General features: G+C 37.5%; 1 protein-coding gene across 8 annotated transcripts in view; it reads right to left on the bottom strand.

Annotated features, from left to right (window-relative positions):
* NSD3 (nuclear receptor binding SET domain protein 3) overlaps positions 1-21458 on the bottom strand; it is a 118675-nt gene that overhangs the window by 72690 nt on the left and 24527 nt on the right. For all 8 annotated transcript variants that reach the window (XM_086703689.1, XM_086703690.1, XM_025922414.2 and 5 more), the window contains exon 2: positions 58-776. In XM_086703689.1, coding sequence (XP_086559815.1) covers positions 58-732 — 675 coding nt within the window. In that variant the 5' untranslated portion in view covers positions 733-776. The remainder of the gene's footprint in view (positions 1-57; positions 777-21458) is intronic.

Raw genomic sequence — 21458 nt, 5'->3', positions numbered from 1 at the left:
TCTTGGACTTCCAGTAAATCTGAAAGGTTACAAAATTTTTCAAATGTTTCAACTTACATTTTGTTCCTCTGGTTCTAATTTGGGGATTTTGTGTGACTTGCGCTCTTCAGATCTAGATGAGTCATGCTTGTTGCTTTTTTTCCTCTTTTCCTTTCTGCTTTCATGCTTTGATTTTGTGTGCTCACTTGCCTGTACTTCATTTAAAAGGTCTCCACAAAGGGAAGACTCAAACAATTCCCTGCCATTCTGGATAGTTTTGGTTATTTTTAGTTTAATTTCAGGTGAGCCAGTCTTCTTTGGAATCACAGTTTGTGGTACCGAAGGAGGAGGTGGTGGCTGCGGAGGAGAAGGTTTTTCCAGAATTTCATGTGGTCTTGTGTTTGGAATTTCTGAATGGTAATAGTCAGTGGGGCTAAAGTTTCTAACTGCACCAAAGCCATTGGCTGACCCATTGGGATACTGATTATATGACTGGTATTTGGTTTGAGTTTCATACATGCTGATCGATGGTGGATAGCCATTTGTGAGTGGAGGAAGATCTTCTGTTGTAGGTGGATACTGAAAGCCTTGCTGCAAGGTAGCTTCATATGGTGTCTGGCCACCATCTTCAACAATGTCACTGTTGTTATCAAAGGCATCCTCCTGACGGATGTTGGCGGAGTCAATGAGTTGAGGTGGTTGCTGAATTGTGTTTCCCATGATCCCTTGCATGAAAGAGAAAGAGAAATCCATTGTTCTGCTCCAGCATCCTTAACTTTCCCTTTCTCGCATCGGGCCTAAAGTTTTAAAAGAGGAGATTAAAAGGTGTTAATATCCCCACAGGCTAGAGGCTTATCAATTGAAAAAAAAGTCACTACAATATCCTGTACTCAATTGCCATATCCAGATATACACAAGCACTAAGGATTTTTAAAACAAGTAGCCAATATAATTCTGATACAAGGTAAATGCCTTTTACTTTAAATGCTTATCTATTTGAAACTCTCAATTACTTTCACAATTTCAGTAACAAAATTTTATCCTCTTAGCAAACACCCAAAATTGTTTTGCATTCCTTTATGTTTCCCAAGTTAGAAATTGTAAGTCTCAGGTTAAAATTGGTATTTCCAAAGTAAGCAATGTTTTGACACATATAAATTAGGTTCCATACAAGCTTCCTTTAAATCATTCATGTTTTGCCCAGTGGTTCTCTTTATCATTACAAAAATAACAAAATCTTATTGCACACATTTAAAATAATTTTTTTTAACATTTATTCATTTTTGGGAGACAGAGAGAGACAAAGCGTGAGTGGGGGAGGGACAGAAAGGGAGACCCACAATCCGAAGCAGGCTCCAGGCTCTGAGCTGTCAGCACAGTACTTGATGCAGGAATCAAACTCACAGACCGTGAGATCACGACCTCAGCTCAAGTCAGATGCTTCACTGACTGAGCCACCCACGTTCCCAGCAAATATTTTAAACACAAAAGTAGAAAGGTTTATGCCTCCCTCCTCCATCATTCCCATTCTTCTGTCATGGATAACCACTGTAAATATTTTGATGAGTATTCTTCCAAATCTTTCTCTATATATTTAGATACAAAATTTTAAAAATAGGGTTTATTCTGTAACTTGCTTATTCAACTTAACAATATATCCTAGATATCTTTCTACCTTGGCATGTATATGTTTCATGTATACCTTATTCTTTACATAGTTTCCTTGTGGTATTTAACTCAATGTACTTAACCATCTGTGTACTGACAATCACTTAGTTGCTCACAATTGTTTGATATTATACAACAGGGAACTTTCTTGAAACTAGATCTTTGTGCAGGTATGTATTCCTATTGGAAAGTTTGAAATTTTGATAGATACTCCAAAACAGTTCTATAGGCTGTGCTATATATCAATTCACCCTCATACCAGTAGTATATGAGGATAGCTGATTCCCTAACATTCTTGACAGTATTTGAGTTGTTTTTAACCAGCAGCATAAATAGAATCATCTGGGGTAGTTTTACAAAATGCACATGTCAAGGTCTATTTACTGATGAATCTGATTCAATAAATCTCGGGGGAGGCCTACAGCATGTCTGTTTTAAGTCCACATTCCAGCTGATTCCGATGCACACTTAGTTGGGTCACTGCATTACAATCTTTGCATTGTAGTCGCTCTTAAGATTATTGCACCCTGTCTGGAAGGTGCCTAAAGATGCTCATATTGTGTAACAATGTTGTAATACAGATAAGCACATCTGTCAGGAAATGCTCTACAACCACTCTGTTTTGTCATAAAGTTTGACAAGCCCATATCTTGAGAGAGGATTAATGGACAGCTCAGATATTAGTTTGATAATCCCATAAACATTTCTTCTAGAAAGCTCTAAGGCAGAGAGGATTTCTCTACTGTATTGAGTCTGATGAGCTGATTTTAGCTTCTTATCCTGAAGAAGGATTTTGAGGCTATAGTGCAGCCAATTCTATGACCAATTAATAATGTCTACCATCTTGATTCTAGTAGGATTTGCCATAATAATAAAGCACATAACCCAAAACAGCAAAGGAAGAGGGAAATGATAGCTGACAATACACTTTTCAAGGTATATCCAATTAAACAGGTGCTGTTTACTCTGTTAACAAATGGAAAGAAATTTAGAAGTTCTATAATTGCAAGCAAAGAAAAAGAGAGCATAGAGGAAATCAAACTGCCCATACCGCTCTATACCAGTATGGCAGGGGACCGGGGGTGTTAGACAACTCTCTCATTTTTTAGCATCTACTCTGGGTCAAGCACTTTATACATTATCTCATTTAATCCTCATAACAACTCTGTAGGATAGACATTGACTCCTGGTTCATAGGCAAAGAAACTGAGCTTCAGAGGGATTAGGTGGTTTGCTGAAACCATAAAGCAAAGGGGGCAGAATTACTATATGAATCTAAGTAAATATAACTCTACAGCCCATTATGTTTACCATGACACCCTTCCACTTCTCTCAGCTGTAAGTTCTGAGAGGATCAAAATCTCTTGTTCACGTACTTTATTCTTTGATCACTGCCAAAATAACAACAAACTGTTCTATAATAACCACCACTAACACTTAAATAGCACTTCTTATGTGCCAGGCACCATTCTAATTGCTTTCCATACAGTACTACATTCAATCCTCCCCAAAACCTTCAGGTTAGTTCCCATTACAGATGGAGAAATAGAGGCAAAGAGAGGTTAAATGATGTGCTCAAGTGTACAAGTCTAGTCATTAATTGACAGAGCTGTGATTTAATCTAAACAGTCTGGTTTCAGAGTTGCTGATGCCAACCAACATACCATACTGATAATGCTGATAAATGTTAGGAATCACTTCTTTACAAATAGCTGAAGAAAACTGAAACATTACCCTAAATGGAACCTTGGCCAAAATGTACAGCTCACAGACATAAGAATGGTATGTTCTAAAATTCTGTAAACGTACATGGGGCAACCATACAGGTGGAATTCAAAAGTTCTTTGAACTTCCAACTTGAAGTCAAGTTAAATACTGGCATTTGACAAGATGCAATCTGTGTTTTTGGTTCTCATAACTGTCATATACAAGATCAGCTTCCAGATTAGTCTCCCAAATTATAGTCTACAGAGGTTTTCAGGCATATGTATTCAGAGACTAAGGTTTCTGATGTTTCCGATTTATTTCCAAACACAAACTTTTAAGAAGTTTGGTATCTTCTCCTTTTCTTCTCTAGCCCTGAACCAAGTATTTCATTTTAATTTGAACTAAGAAATAACATTAGCACCTTATAATTATATGGGAGTTTACAATTACAGAGTATTTTCATAAGCATTCTTATTTGATCCTCAAAGCAATCCTGTAAGGCTGACAGGGCGGGTATTAGCTTCATTTTTTAGACAACTACATTTAATATTTGAGATGCTAAAATTTCCAAGACCACAAAGCTCATTAGTGATTAAACTCAAAAAAGAATTAATCTCTTGACTTCTAATTCTACAGTCTTTACCACAATATCTAACTGCCAGAGAATATCCACCTACCCAAAGACAACCACACTATAAGAGTCATACATTCAAAACTGAATGAACTGTCCTTTCCCTAACTCAGTTTTCCTTTTAGGCTACCCCAGATTTGTCATTGCTTCCACTATTTTTCTGGTTTCCCAAGCTCAAAGCCTTAGTCACATGGTCTTAGTCACTGATTCTTCCCCCCCCCCCCCCCCCCCCGCTGTTAAGCCATAAAATGAGGCATTGAACAAATCCTGTAGTTTCTTCCACTGAAATCTCTGATTTGTTCTTTGATCTCTACATCCATGTCAGGCCAGGCCCTCAGCACCTTAATCCTCAACTATGACAACTGATTTTCTAGATATTTCTCATCTTTAACTTCTTCCTGAATAGCATTTAGAAGATGTGTCCTTAAATCAAACTTAGATAAATCTATTCCCGTACTAAGAACTCTAAGGCTCCATATCATACCAAGTTTCTTCCATGCCTTTCAAGGTTTTCCATAATCTGAATTTCCTACCAACTCAAATTGTATACACGTGACTAAACTTTTCCAAGCATCCACTGGTCCAAATAACTATAAAATGTGGTCTTGCTCACATATTACACTTTATTTAACTCTATGAAGCCAAGTATTATTCCCATTTTAGAGATGTAAAGAAATGGCCCTCAAAAAGAACAAGTGGTTTGCCCTTAATCACACACACAGCTAACAGAAGTTGAATAAAATGGTGATATTCAAACCTTCTTAATATAGTACTCTTTACATGGCAGCTGCCCCATAATCTGTAAACTATCCCTACTTTGCACTTTTTTCCAATATGCTCCATAGCCACAATCCAAATGGATGTCTGACAGCTTCCCTCATATATCACAAGCAGCTTAAAAGACCTAATAATAAACTCAGTTTTTACTCTACTTGAATGTGTCCTTCCTCCAGTCCTTCCTAGGAGGAAAAAAAAAAGTGAAACTCCATCTATCAGTTGCCAAGCCAGAAACCTGGGACTATGATACATCCCTTACCCTCATTCTTACTCTTACCCAATGTATCACTAAACTCCCTGAGTTTTATCTCCAAAGTATACATTTCATATTTGTCTATTTCATTCCGTATCTTTTCTTCTTCATGCTAGTCCAAGCTCCTCACTTTGTCTATTCCATAGTTACCTTCCCAGTCTCCATGTTTTTTCTCCTGCCTGGGTGTAATCTATCTTCCCATACAACAGCCAGTCACCTTTTAAAAACTAACTCAGTCACTTAACTATCCCTCAAAATACAGCAAGAAAAGTAAATTATTGCTACACTCAACAACATGGATGACTCTCAACAATGTCATTTTGAGTGAAAGAAGCCAGACACAATGATTCCATTTATATAGTTCACAGTGTGATTTCATTTATATAAAGTTCAAAAACAGAATAAAGTTAAAACTAACAATAATGGAGACATGTGTCAGAATAGTACTTGCTTAATTGGAGGTGGGCAGGGGGTGGGGTGGCGGGCTATAAACACTGGACAAGACCATAATGGAGGTTTCTGAGCCGCTACTTACATTTAATGTATTGATCTAGACATACATAGTCTTAAGCAAAAACAAAAGAACAAACCTTCAGTGCCTTCCCAATGCACTCAAATAAAATCCAGACTACTTATCTTGGTCAGCAAGCCCCTGCACGGTCAGACCTCAGTTTACATTTCCAAAGTCACGTACCAACACTTTCTGCTTGCAGAGACACACGGGCTTCTTTTCAGTTTCTCAAATATGCCAACTTAATCTTTGTTAATCAGGAATTTCGCATGTGCTACTCCAGCTACCTGAACATACATAATCTTTCTGAGAGGCCTTCCAAGGTCCCATGCTCATTCTACCGACTAAGCCTGCTTTTTCTCCTTTATAGCGACTTAATATATGTTATACAAACATGTGTTTATACATTCTTACTGTCTGTCTCCCTTACTTGACTGCATGCTCTATGAAGACAGAGATGGGCAGAGACCATGTATGTCTTATTCAATATTCTTCAATTAATAAATGAAAGAAACAGTCCCTGTCCTTTAAGGGCTTATAATTAGTATATCTCCATTTACCTGCCAGATTTCTGGGGATATCAACCTACAGCATAACTTTACCCACCCACTAATTCCTTGTTTGGTAAAAATGCGTTATGCTCATTATGAAAAATAATAAACAAATATTTAAAATATTGATATCCATAGTTACATGATCAACTGATCTTCCACAAAGGTGCCAAGGCTATTCAAGGGGAAAGGACATCATTTTCAACAAACGGGGCTGGAACAACTGACTGGATATCAATATAGAAAAAGTGAACCTCAACCCTTACTTTATATTAAACAAAAAAAAATAACTAAAATTAGTTCATAAACCTAATACTAAAGTCAAAACCATAAAACTTCTAGAGTAAAACATGAGACAAAATATACCACTGGGTTAGGCAAAGATTTTTCTAAAGAAATACCATGAACTATGAAAGGAAAAGATTGACAAAATGGACTTCAAAATCTAAAACTTCTGCTTTTCAAAGGACACTGTTAAGAAAAGAAAAAGGGAATTAAAAATGGTAGCCATGAGAATGGGGGAAGATGACAGAGTAGGAGGATCCTGAGCTCCCCTTTTCCACAGACACACCACGACAACAACTACATGTCATGCCACTCACTCTGAAAACATCCTGAAGACTAACAGATCAGCCCACAACTAAAGACACAAAGAGAAGGCCACAATGAGAAGGAGGATCACAGACATGTGATCAAGAACCAGACCCCTGTGCAGTGACCTCCAAGTGGGAGGAATATCACAGGCACAGAGGTCCTCCCTGAGGAAGGGGTCAAGCCCCACAATGGGGACTCCTGGTCCTGGGGTTCTCCTGCAACCAGGAAGACGAATCCCCATAATGTCTGGCATTGAAAATCCAGAGTTTAACTCTGGGAGATCCAGAGGGCTACAGAAAACCAAGACTTTGCTCTTAAAGGGCCAGCACTCCATAGCACTTGGTCTGAGACCCAGTACAGAAGCAGCAGTTTGAAAATGCCTAAGTTATAATGAAGGGGATTTATTGAGATTTAAGACATATGCCAGAAGGGCAGGGATCTGTAACAGCTTTCTCCAGGAATAGAAGTGCTGGTGAGTCATTTTTCTTGCCCTCCTTTCAGCCTAGTTGGCTGGACACTTGCAGGAGTCAGTTCTGACACTCTCCATCTACCCTGCTAGCACCACTTGCCCACCCTGGAGTTCCCCTGTGGACCTGCCCCATCCAACCCACCCATCCCAATTAGGGCCCCTCCAAAGCAGCTCCTACCCCACCACACCCAGCAGGTAGCCTTGATCAGGAGCGACATCCCCCCAAAATGACTACCACCCCACCACAACCTTCAGGCAGCCATGGTCCAGGACCAACACTCCTTCAACGTGACCTCTGTCCCAGGGAAAGGGGTGAGCCAGCTCTGCCCTCAGCATGCCCACAACAGTTGTGGTCAAGCTGCTCAGCCAGCTTTTCAGGGGGCCAGTCCAACCCGCCAGTATGCCCTCAGAAGCTACAGCTGAACTATAGCTTCAGCTGTGCTGGAACTGACTGTACTGCAGCCAGAAGGCCTGGGGACAGCCCCGCATAGGGTCAAGCACTGCCCACCAGTGCACTTGCAGTAGTTGTGACTGGTTATTGCCCATACCTGGGGTAACGGCCAACCCACCCACCAGCAGCACACTCACCGCAATGAGGGCCCAGTCACAACAGGAGGACACAAGGAGCCAGAAGATAATGTGGTTCTGGTGACAAGGAGGACTACACTACAGGATGCCTTCTGCATAAGATAACTACTTTTTAAGACCAGGAAACATAGCTGACCTACATAACACACAGGAACAAAGAAAGTCAGACAAAATGAGAAAACAGAGGAATATGTTCCAAGTGGAAGAATTAAGACAAAACCTCCAAAAAAGAACTAAACAAAATACAGATAAGCAATCTATCTGATAAAGAGTTCAAAGTAATGGTCCGAAAGATGCTAACCAGGCTTGAAAGGAAAGTGGATGAATTCAGTGAGAACTTCAACAAAGAGACAGAAAATATAAAAAGAGCCAATCAGATCTGAAGAATACAATAACTGAAATGAAATATGCTAGAGAGAATCAAGAGCAGATTAGAGGAAGCAAAAGAACAGATCAGAGATCTCTAGAATACAGGGTAATGGAAAGCACCCAAACTGAACAGCAAAATTTTTTAAAAATGAGAATAGGTTGGGGCACCTGACTACCTCAGTTGGAAGAGCATGCAACTCTTGATCTTGAGGTTGTGAGTTTGAGCCCCATGTTGGGTACAGAGATTACTTAAGTGAATAAATAAATAAACTTTTAAAAAATGAGGATAGGTTAAGGCACCAATAGAACAACATCAAGCATACTAACATTCACATTATAGGGGTCCCAGAAGAAGGAGAGAGAAAGGGCAGAAAACTTATTTGAAAAAATAATAACTGAAAACTTCTCTAACCTGAGGAAGGAAATAGACATCCAGGTCCAAGAAGCAAAGAAAGCCCCAATAAGATGGATCCAAGAGATCCACACCAAGATACATTAAAATATCAAAAATTAAAAATAGAAAGAGAATCTTAAAAGCAGCAAGAGAAAAGCAAATAGTTATGTACAAGGAAACCTCATAACACTATCAACTGATTTTTCAACAGAAACTTTGCAGGTTAGAAGGGAGTGGCATGATATATTCAGAGTGCTGAAAGGGGAAAAAAAAAAAAAAAACTTACATCCAAAAATAGTCCATATAGCAAAGTAATCAGTCAGAATTGAAGAAGAGATAAAGAGTTTCACCAAGAAACAAAAGTTAAAGGAGTTTATCACCACTAAACTGGCCTTACAAGAAATGTTAAAAAGGGAAAAAAGAAATGTTAAAGGGACTTCTTTAAGCAGGAAAAAAGGTATAACAAGAAGAAAATTATAAAAAAGGAAACAATTTCACTGGTAATAGCAAACATAAGTAAAGGTAGTCAATCTTATAAAGCTAGTATGCAGATTAAAAGACAAAAGTAGTAAAATCAACTATATCTACAAAAATTAAAGGATACACAAAATAAAAAGATATAAAATATGATGTCATATACATACAACATGGGAGAGAGGAAGTAAAAATGTAGTGTTCTTAGAATATGTTTGAACTTAAACAACCATACACATAGGATGTTATTCATGAAACTCATGGTAACCACAAACCAAAAACCTATAATAGATGCACAAAAAATAGAGAGAGAAATCCAAGCATAACACTAAAGAAAGTCATCAAATCACAAGGGAAAAAGCACCAGAGAAGAAAGTGACAGAACAAGAACAACCAAAAAACAATTAACTGGCAATAAGTACATACCTATCACTAATTACTTTAAATGTAAATGGACTAAATGTCCCAAAAGACATAAGGCAACTGAATGGATAGAAAACAAGACCTATCTATATGCTGTCTACAAGAGACTCACTTAAGACCCACAGACCCATACAGACTGAAAGTGCAGTGGAAAAAGATATTCCATACCAATGGAAGAAAAAAAAAAACTGCAGTAATACTTCTATCAGACAAAATAGACCTTAAAAGACTATAACAAGAGACAAAGAAGGGCATTAAATAATGACAAAGGCATTGTTATACAACAACTCGAGGATGTAACAATTGTAAATATTTGATATACCAAACATAAAAGGACGGAAATATATGAAGCAAAAATTAACAGACATAAAAGAGAAGTTTGACAGTAACACAGTAGTAGTAGGGGGCTTTAGAGGTACCTGGGTGGCTCATTTGGTTGAGCGTCCAACTTTTGATTTTGGCTCAGGTCATGTTACCAGGGTCATGGGATCAAGCCCTGCATTGGGCTCTGGATTGAGTGTGGAACCCGCTTAAGAGTCTCTCTCTCTTTATTCCTCTGCCTCTGTCCCCCACTTACATGTTCTCTCTCTCAAATAACAACAACAACAAATTATTATAATCATAGGAGATCTTAACACCCACCTACATCAATGGATAGATCATCCAGACAAAATCAATATGGAAATAGTAGCTTTGAATGACACGATAAAGCAGATGGACTCAACAGATATATATAGAACACTCCAGCCAAAAAAGCCAAAATACACATCTTTTCAAGGGCACATGGGACATTCTCCACGGCAGATCACATGTTAGGCCACAAAGCAGTCTCAATACATTTAAGAAGACTGAAATTATATCCAGCATCTTTTCTGACCACAACAGTATAGAACTAGAAATCAATTACAAGAAAACACCTGCAAAAAACACAAACACATGGAAGCTAAACAACATGCTACTAAACAAGCAAAGGGTCAAGAAAGAAATTTTAAAAATACCTGGAGACATTAAAATAGAAACACAATGGTTCAAAAGAGGCAAATTTATAGCAAGACAGGCCTACCACAAGAAACAAAAATCTCAACAGATAACCTAACTTTAATTCTAAAGGAACTAGAAAAAGAAAAAAATAGTCAAAGCTAGTAGAAAAAAGAAACAATAAAGGTCAGAGCAGAAATAAATGAAATAGAAACTAAAAAAACAGTAGGAAAGACCAATGAAACTAAGAGCTGGTTCTGTGAAAAGATAAACTAAATTGATAAACCTTTAGCCAGACAATAAGGAGAGAGAGAACTCAAATAAATAAAATCAGAAATGAAAGAGGAGGGGCACCTGGCTGGCTCAGTCGGTTAAGTGTCTGACATTGGCTCGGGTCATGATCTCATGGTTTGTGAGTTCGAGTCCCATGTCAGGCTCTGTGGTGAAGCTCATAGCTTGGAGCCTGCTTCTGATTCTGTGTTCCCTCCCTCTCTCTCTCTCTGCTCCTCCCCCGCCCACATACTCTCTGTCTCTCTCAAAAATAAATAAACATTTAAAAAAAAAATTTTTAGTAAAAAAGAAATGAAAGAAGAGAAGTTAACAACCAACACCACAGAAACACAAAGCATTAGGATAGACTACTAGAAAAACTATGCGGCAACAAATCAGATATCTTAGAAGAAATGGATAAATTCCTAGGAACATAGAATCTTCCAAGACTGAATTAGAAAAAAGAAAATCTGAATAGACCAATGTAATGAAATTCAACCCATAATCTAAAAACTCCCAACAAAGTCAACGACCAGATCACTTCACAGGTGAATTCTACCAAATATTTAAAGCAGAATTAATACCTATTCTTCTCAAACTATTCCAAAAAATAGAAGAGGAAGGAATACTTACAAATTCATTCTACAAGGGCAGTATTATCCTATGCCAAACTAGACCAAGACACTACAAAAGAAAAAGAAGAAAATGACAGAACAATATACCTGATGAATACAGATCCAAAAATCCTCAACAAAAGATTAGCAAATCAAATTCAACAAAAGGAGATCATTCACCACAATCAAGTGAGATTTGTTCCAGAGATGCAAGGATGTTCAATATCTACAAATCAATCAACCTGGTATACATTAACAAAATGGAAGGATAAAAATCCTATGAACATCTCAATAGATGCAGAAAAGAATTTGACATTCATTCATGATAAAAACTCTCAATAAAATGGGTATCAAAGAACATACCACAACATACTGAAGGTCACACCTCAAAAACCCACAGCTAACAATACACTAAATGGCAAAAAGCTAAAAGTTTTTCCTTTAAGATCAGGGAAAAGGGGCACCTCGATGGCTCAGTCGGTTAAGTGTCTGATTCTTGATTTTGGCTCAGGTCATGACCTTTGTGAGTCCAAGCCCCACACTGAAGTCTGCGCCGATAATGCAGAGCTTGGTTTGGATTCTTTCTCTCCCCCTCTCAAACTTGTGTTCTCTCTCTCTCAAAATTAATAGACTTTAAAAAATCATTAAAAAATAATAAAATAAAAGCAGAAAAGAGACAAGGATGTATACTCTTGCCACTTTTATTTAGTGTAGTATTGTAAGTCCTAGCCACAGCAATTAAGACAAGAAAAAGAAATAAAAGACATGTAAATTGATAAGGAAGAAGTAAAACTGTCATTATTTGCTGATGACCTAATACTAGATATAGAAAACCCTAAATATTCCACCAAAAAAATATTATAATAAATGAATTCAGTAAAGTTGCAGAATACAAAGTCAACAAACAGAAATCTGTTGCATTTCTACATACTAATAATGAAGTAGCAGAAAGGGAATTTAAGAAAACAATTCCATTGGGGTGCTTGGGTGGCTCAGTTGGTTGAGTGTCTGACTTCGGCTTAGGTCGTGATCTTGCAGTTCGTGGGTCTGAGCCCCTCATTGGGCTCTGTGCTGACAGCTCAGAGCCTGGAGCCTGCTTTGGATTCTGTGTCTCCCTCTCTCTCTGCCCCTCCCCTGCTCATGCTCTGTCTCTGTCTCTCTCAAAAATAAACATTAAAAAAATTTTTTTAATTAATTAATTTAAAAAAAAACTTACAACTCTATGCCCAAAAAAACAAACAATCTGATTAAAATGAGTGGAGATCCTGGGGCACCTGGGTGGCTCAGTTGGTTAAGCATCCAACTTCAGCTCAGGTCATGATGTCAAGGTTGGTGAGTTCAAGTCCCGCCGCATTGGGCTCTCTGCTATCAGCAAAGAGATTGCTTTGGATCCTCTATCCTATCTCTCTCTGCTCCTCTCCCGCTTGTGCTCTCTCTCAAAATTAAATAAACATTTAAAAGAATAAATAAAATGGGTGGAGGTCCTGAATAGATATTTTTCCAAAGAAGATATACATATGGCCAACAGACACATGAAAAGATGTTCAACATCACTCTAATCACCAGGGATTACAAATCAAAACCACAATGAGATACCACCTCACATCAGTCAGAATGGCTAGTATACAAAAGACAAGAAATAACAAGTGTTAGGCAGAATGTGGAGAAAAGGAAACTCTTGTTCACTGTTGGTGGGAATGTAAAATTGGTGCAACCACTATGGAAAAGATATGGAGGTTCAAAAAATTAAAAATAGAAATACCATACAATCCAGTAACATGACTCTGGGCCAAAGAAAATAAAAATACTAATTTGAAAAGATATAAGCATCACTATGTTTACTGCAGCATTATTTACAATGACCAGACTATGGAAGCAACCTAACTGTCCACTTATACATGAATAAAGATGTGATATACACACACAGTGGAATATTAGTCATAAAAAATAATAAAATCTTGCCATTTTGATATAGAGGGTATTATGCTAAGTGAAATAAGTAAAAGACAAATACTATACAATTCCACTTATATGTGGTACCTGAAAATACAACAAATGAGCAAATAAACAAAAACAAACCAAAAAAACAAAAAAACAAAACAAAACCCGGAAAATGCTCATAACTTGACAAACTGCTGGTTCCCAGAGAGGAAGTGGATGGCAGTATAGGTGAAATAGGTGGAGAGGATTAAGACGTACAAACTTCCAGTTAAGTCATGGTGATGAAAAGTATAACATAGAGAATATAGTCAATAATATTGCAATATATTTGTATGCTGACAAATGGTAACTACACTTATTTTGGAGAACATTTGGTAATGTATATAATTGTTGAATCATTGTGTTGTACACCTAAAACTAGTATTTTATGTCAACTATGCTAAACTTAAAAAAAAAAAAAATTACAGGAGCACCTGGCTGGCTCAATAGGTTAAGCATCCGATTCTTGATCTCAGCTCAGGTCATGATCTCATGCTTGGTGAAATCAAGCCCCGTGCCAGGCTTTTAGTCTGCTTTGGATTCTCTCTCTCCCTCCCTCTCTGCACCTCTCCTGCTTGTGCATGGCTGCTCGCTCTCTCTCTCAAAATAAATAAATAAACTTTAAAAAAAATTAGAGACAAAAAACCCCCAAAAGGTGCGTTATAGGCAGGGAGAAAATATTTGCAAAACACTTCTCTAACAAAGAACATCCTTTATTCTTTTTTTTTAAGTTTATTTTGAGAGAAAGAGAGAGAGAGAGAAAGTAGGGGAGGGGCAGAGAGAGGGAGAGAGAGAATCCCAAGCAGGCTCCACACTATCACCAGGGCTTAAACACACAAACCATGAGATCATGACCTGAGCCGAAATCAAGAGTCAGATGCTTAATAAACTGAGCCATCCAGGGGCCTCAAACATCTTTTATTCTTACATTTTAGGAAATGCAAACAGGCCCACTAAGGGTTTCTGAGCAAAAATGAAACAAGTGAATGATAGTTTAAATATTTCTTTCTTTCTTTTTTTTTTTTAAGATTCTTTTTTTCAACGTTTTTTTTTTTTTTTTTTTTTTTTTAATTTATTTTTGGGACAGAGAGAGACAGAGCATGAACGGGGGAGGGGCAGAGAGAGAGAGGGAGACACAGAATCGGAAACAGGCTCCAGGCTCCGAGCCATCAGCCCAGAGCCCGACGCGGGGCTCGAACTCACGGACCGCGAGATCGTGACCTGGCTGAAGTCGGACGCTTAACCGACTGCGCCACCCAGGCGCCCCAATAGTTTAAATATTTCTTACTCCACAGATTACTTACTAATTGCAAACAGAAATACATACAATAGAGAGATCTGGCAGGCATCATTTTAAACAAGTTATTAAACGTGGCATCATCAAAAGCAGGACAACCTGGCATTATGTGCCTCATGATGTGATTCACTGGTTATTATCATCTCCTAAGTATTATTCCCAGTGCTTAAACTGAATCTCACAATGAGGAAACAATCAGACACATATAAAATGTGGAACATTCACTTAGACAACTGGCCTGGGCTCTTCAAAAAAGCTAATGTTATAGGGGTACCTGGGTGGCTCAGCTGGTTAAATGACTGACTCTTGATTTTGGTTCATGTCATGGTGTCACTATTCTGGAGACTGAGCCCCTACTTGGGCTCTGAGGAGTCTGCTTGGGATTCTCTTTCCCTCTATTTCTGCCCCTCTCCCACTCATGTTTTTCTCTCTCTCTCAAAATAAATAATATATTTTTTTTATGTTTTAAAAAGCTAGGGGCACCTGGATGGCTCAGTCAGTTAAGCATCCAACTTTGCCTCACTCAGGTCATGCTTGTGGTTCACCAGTTCAAGTCCCGCATCAGGCTCTGTGCTGTTTGAGCCCCGCATCGGGCTCTATGCTGACAGCTCAGAGCCTGGAGCCTGCTTTGGATTCTGTATCTCCCTCTCTCTCTGCCCCTCCCCTGTTCCTACTCTGTCTCTCTCTCAAAAATAAATAGACATTTAAAAAAAAGGTTTTAAAAAGCTAATGTTATAAACAAACAAAAGATGGAAAGATTCTTCTACATTTTAAAAGATTTAAAAACCCAATGTAATGCATGAATTTTGATGAAATCATGTGTTTAAATACACAGTTAACAAATGTATTTTGGAGAAAACTTAGAATTTTATATGGACTGGCCATTAAAAAATGGAGCTATTCGGCGATGATGGTGCAAAGCCTGCTTGGGATTCTCTGTCTCCCTCTCTGCCTTTCTCTCTCAAAATAAATAATAAATTTAAAAAATTTTTCTTAATGGAATTATTAATTTTCAATGGTATGATAAGTGTTTGGTTTATATAAGAGAATGTCTTTATTCTTAGAAGAGACACTAAATATTTCAGCTGTGAAATATTTAAAGTGCCATGGGATCACAATTTTCAAATGTCCTGTTATTAAAAAAGTACATACAAAAGGAGGCAAAATGTTAACAATTGGCTAATCTAGGTGTTGACTGTAATATTCTTTTAACTTTCCTAAAAGTTTGCAAAAAAAAAAAATTAAAATAATTTGGCTAGGGTTTGGAAGAATTTTTTTTTTTAAGTTTTTTTGGTTTTTTTTTTTTTTCATATTTACTTTTGAAAAAGAGAGAGAGAGAGAGAGATGTAAGCAGGGGAAAGGCAGAGAGAGGGACACACAGAATCTGAAGCAGGCTCCAGGCTCTGAGCTGTCAGCACAGAGCCCGATGCAGGGCTCAAACTCACAGACCGCAAGATCATGACCTGAGCTGAAGTCAGAAGCTTAACTGACTGAACCACCCAGGCGCCCCTGGAAGAAATTTTTAAAAGAAAAAGTTAAACAGCTTCTTAAGGTGGTAAAAGCCTGCATTAAAACTTGGCACCAGGGCAGCTGGCTGGCTCAGTTGGTAAAAAGCATGTGACTTTTGATCTGATGGTTCTGAGTTCAAGCCCCACGTTGGGCAGAGAGATTACTTAAAAATAAAACAAGACAAAACAAATTAAATTTGACACCAACTAAGCCAAATGTTCCACACTGTTATCTTTTCTAGAAAGCAGAAGCGTGAATAGAGCCATACTTTTTCATCAAGAAAGCAGTTTTGATCATTTCTAAAAGAAAGATATTTTAGGACTATAAATTCCTCTACTGATTTTTGTATGTACTGAAGTCTGGCAGTCAGCCTTCAAACAGCAGACACACCAAATGATCTAAATAGTTAAGACCTTAAAGAATTAGATGGCTCTCTAGTGAGCATGTGGTTGAAAATACAGGCTCAGAATCAAACTGTTAGGTTCAAACCCCAATCCAAGGCTGGTTAACTATGTGACTTTGGCAGCTTAATCTCCCTAAATCTCAGTTTCCTTATACATAAACTGGATATTTACAATTCCTACTTTGTGCAGAATTGTTGTAAGAATTAACAGTTAATCTGTAAGCAGTACTTCGGACAGTGCCTGGAGTATAGTTAAAGCCCAATACTTATTGGCTACCATTATCAGTTGGTGTGATGCTGGGCACACAGAACTTGTGAAAAACCTGATCTCTGACCTAAAAGCATTTACAATCTCTTCAGTAAACTAAACGAGACATTATGGGCAAGAGTCATAAAATAGTAAATAACGTGAACAATGTGAATCAGAGGGTGACTAAGAATTAAATTGCGTTACCATCACAATTACAAACGATATTTGAGAAAGAACAATGTTCATTCACTAAGCAAGGAGGTATTTAGGCCATGAAAGACAGGCAGGATTTGGAAGTTAGGCAGTTTTCACCCATCATAGTTAACACCACTCAGTAGAGGCTACCAAAAATTCTCACTTGTTTGTCCTTAATAAATCCCCTGATGAAGATGGTATGTTTTAATTTTTTTGTACTACTAAAATAATAATAATAATAGCTAATATTTGAGGGCTTACTATGTGTCAAACTATCCTGCTTCACATTCATTATTTTACTCCTAATAACACCTCTTTGAGGAAATACGACCCCTATTTTACAAATGAAACAGAAAGGCCAGCATGATTAAGTAACTTGCTCATAGACATCCTATAAAGCCAAGGCTCTCTATTCCACAGCACTGGCTCTTAACAAGTAAACTAATTTCTCAAAATCCCTAAGTGTATCAAGAATATAGCAACAACAATGACAAAAACACTCACATTTTACACTTCACACTTCCCTGATCCCACTCTCCAGAGTTAACAGTTTGGTGGGAGACTAAATAATGGTACTAGTCCTCCACCCATTCTAATATGTACTTCCAAATAAATGAAACCACCACAGGCAAATAATTTATGATAAATTCTGCCTCTGACCAATGTTTCTGGTTTTAATGTTTATTTATTTTGAGAGAGCAAGAGAGAGCATGGATGGGGGAGGGACAGGGAGAGAATCCCAAGCAGGCTTTATGCTATCAGCACAGAGCCTGACTTGCAAGGTTAGATCCTACAGACTGTGAGATCATGACCTAAGATGAAACCAAGAGTCAGACAGTTAACCGAATGACCCACCCAGGTGTCCCTCTGTTGTTGTTACTGCTGCTGTTGTTGTTGTTGTTTTAAGATAAAATAAGTCAGTCAATGAATACCATTCTAATTTTGTTGAAGCTGTCCACAGACAGTATTAAAGGGGGAAAAAAGTTGAAAATTATCAACTAAACCTTTAGGGCTCTTATATTTACCAACTTACTCAAGAGGAGAATAATAATATAAAGTTTATAGACTCAAGTCAAATCTTAAGATATGAGGTTAAAAAAAAAAGTGTGCCATGAACAGGTTGAGGCTATGAATATCAATTAAGTATTCATGATGTGTTAAATGTAAAGGTCAAAGATTTATGTGATCTGTCACAGTGTGTTAAATGTATAGTTTAAGTCATCATAACAAATTCTTAAAAGGGACAATTCCCTCTACTAAACCATACATACTGCTGGATTCTACCTTTTTTTTTTTAATGTTTGTGTTTGGAGAGAGAGCGAGCACGTGCAAGCAGGCGAGGGATAGAGAGTGAGGGGGACAGAGAATCTGAAGCAGTTCATTGCTGATAGCAGCAAGCCTGATGTGGGGCTTGAAGTCACAAACGGTGAGTTCATGACAGGAGCCAAAGTCAGGCACTCAACCAACCAGGCCACCCAGGCCCCCTGCTGGATCCTACTTTATAGAATTACATGTTGTGCTTATATAGTATATTTTTACAATAAACTAAATAAAAGATCATATTAAGAAAATCATAAGAGAAAATATACTGTACTGTACTGTATTGAGAAAAATCCACATATAAATGTAGCCATACAGGTCAAAGCCATATTGTTCAAAGGTCAACACTAGTTTATTATAGGTCAAAATTGCTCATGTCAATATCCTAATTCAAGTTTTCTGGAATCAAAAGTGGATCTAAGATGTCATATAAATTGCCTATATCTGTTTTCAGATACAACTACCTTTAAATACATTCCTAGATCACTTAATTTTCACTTTCCTGATTAAAATCCTTCAATGATTCCTAGAAAAAGTCCAAAACCTTGGCCAACAGAGCACTCAAACCCCTCCAAGCAAGGTCTCTACTGAGGTCTTCAACCTCCAGTCACTTTTGTATGCTAGTAATGTTAAACTACTGAGAATGAATGTATACACTACAATTTCATACCACTGTGCCTTTACCAATGTTATCTTTGATGCCTAATATGTCCTTTTATACTTTTTTTGGCTTGACTTTTAACCCATCTTCTGAGCTCAGAAAGTCATTTCCAAGAAGTAGTCACTTAAGCTCTAGGCTGGTCTGAGTAACTTTCCTCCATGTTCCGAAGATACACCATGCATACCTCTTAAGAATTAATCTTGAAACAACCTGTTTATGTGATTTTCTTAAGAGTAGGAAGTAATTTTATTCATCCATATGCTCCTAGAGCCCAAAGTGAAGGCTCAGAGGAGGGGCTTAACGAGTCTTTTAAACTGAACTGTGTAAACTTAAGGGAGTTATTACGTATAAATGAAATGCCTTAAACTTGTTGAGGATCTTTCCATGCAGAATGCAAGAGAATATAAATGCAGTTATAGTCTCCTCAGGCAATATCCTCGTCAAAATTTGACTAATAAATGCTTACCTAGACACTACTGATTATCCTTAGTTGGGGCTAAACTTCCCAGCAAGACTTATTAAGGCCCCAAGGGACTGGTATGAAGTCAAATGAATTTCCAGAATCTGTTAACCCAACAAAAGACCAAAATATATCAAAAAACCCCTAATAAGCATACTACTTAGAACCCTAGTGTTTTTAAAATTGTAGATCTGAAACTCAGAATATAGAAGCTCTTAAAATATAATTTTCATAGTCATAGTTAATTGAATTGGCATGAACATCAACCTTTATTTTCCAAAGCTATTCCAGTAATTATCAATCATACCAAAATACAGAGCATACTTGATGTATCAACATTAGAAATTTTAACAGCTAAAGAAATATAGTGGAATATAACAAACATGACTTCCACAACACAGAGGAAGAGAATGGTCTTCCTTTACCCAGGTAAACAAGGGATCCAGATTTTTTTTTTTAATGTTTATTAATTTTTTTTTAATTTTTTTTTAACGTTTATTTATGAGACAGAGAGAGACAGAGCATGAACAGGGGAGGAGCAGAGAGAGAGGGAGACACAGAATCTGAAACAGGCTCCAGGCTCTGAGCTGTCAGCACAGAGCCCGACGCGGGGCTCGAACTCACGGACCATGAGATCATGACCTGAGCCGAAGTCGGATGCTTAAACGACCAAGCCACCCAGGTGCCCCGTAATGTTTATTAATTTTTGAGAGAGAGAGAGAAAGAGAGAGAACAGGGAGGGGCACAGAGAGAGGGAGACACAGAATCTGAAGCAGGCTCCAGGCTCTGAGCTGTCAGCACAGAGCCCTATGTGGGGCTTGAGCCCACGAACGATGAGATCAAGACCTGAACTGAAGTCTGATGCTTAACCGACTAAGCCACCAGGCACCCCCAGATGTTTTTTTTTTTTTTTTTTTTTTATGTGAAGTACTGCAAGGAACATTTCTCAAGGTTTACAATAAATCCAGTCTATGTGTGTTTCTATAGTAACAGGAATGGAGTGCACACAGTCTACAGTAATAAACCTGGCGTTTTTACTGTTTGGTGATTCCTGCAGCAAAACATCATTAAAAATTTTTTTTAGGTGTGCCTGGGTAGCTCAGTCAGTTAAGCACCCAACTTTGGCTCAGGTCATGATCTCATGGCTCATGAGTTTGAGCCCCGTATCAGGCTCCATGCTGACAGCTCAGAGCCTGTAGCCTGTTTTGGATTCTGTGTCTGCCCCTCTCCCACTCCCGCTCTGTCTCTCTCTCAAAAATAAACAAACATTAAGAAAAATTTTTTTAAAATTTAAAGACACATAACGTTAAAAAATTAGAGGGTAATTTTGTCTTACAGCAAAAACTTGAAATGTAGTACATAAAGGCAAGTTTAAGTATACATTCTTTGAGGTGTAAAGAGAAAGCTACCAAATATATTCATATACTCATTTCTAACTGATCACTCATGTTTGACAATCAGATCTTGTATCAGATCTTGTATTTGAAATCAGTTTAATACATACAAACATACCCACTCCCTCCAAAAAAACTTCTTCGACTATGTCTCATACTTAATGACAGAATATGAAGATTTTTGGATGACAGCATCAAGGGTGATTTTCATTTTACTATTTCCCCCCCCCCAAACTTACGCCAAAAAGAAAATGAGACAGGAGTTAAATTTTTTTTAAAAATATGATCTATTATTTTAAGTAAATAGGTTTGCATGGGTAAAACCTGAGACTCTTTAAAGTAAAATTTTGAAAAACATGCTTAATCTATAAGAAAAGTGGCCAGATCCATTAATGCCAGAGTTTTAAAAGAGACTCCATTCTTTTTGGTTCTGTGTTCTATTTATATTTTGATTTAATTATATGATCAGAGTGATCTTCTGACTATAAGTTAAATTCTGTACTGCCTATTTTGGTTTTCATAGTTTAAAAAATCATTTAACTGTTAGTAATGTAATAACAAAGGTGTACTGTTAAAGAACAGAGGTATGTTATTTTGCTTTCTTATATCTATTTTAAAACTATAAGCCATTCGACCTTTTTGGAAATAAGTAGAAGATAAATATTTTTAAAGAGCCCAAACATATACCTATAATAATCAGCAAACACAAACTGCTATTATTAAGCATAAACAGGATGCA

The sequence above is a fragment of the Puma concolor genome, chromosome B1, assembly GCF_028749965.1.
Source record: "Puma concolor isolate L17-30 chromosome B1, mPumCon1.1.hap2, whole genome shotgun sequence".
NCBI lineage: Eukaryota > Metazoa > Chordata > Mammalia > Carnivora > Felidae > Puma > Puma concolor.
The sequence above is the reverse complement of the archived record's forward strand: the minus strand, read 5'-3'. Positions and strand labels throughout refer to the sequence as shown.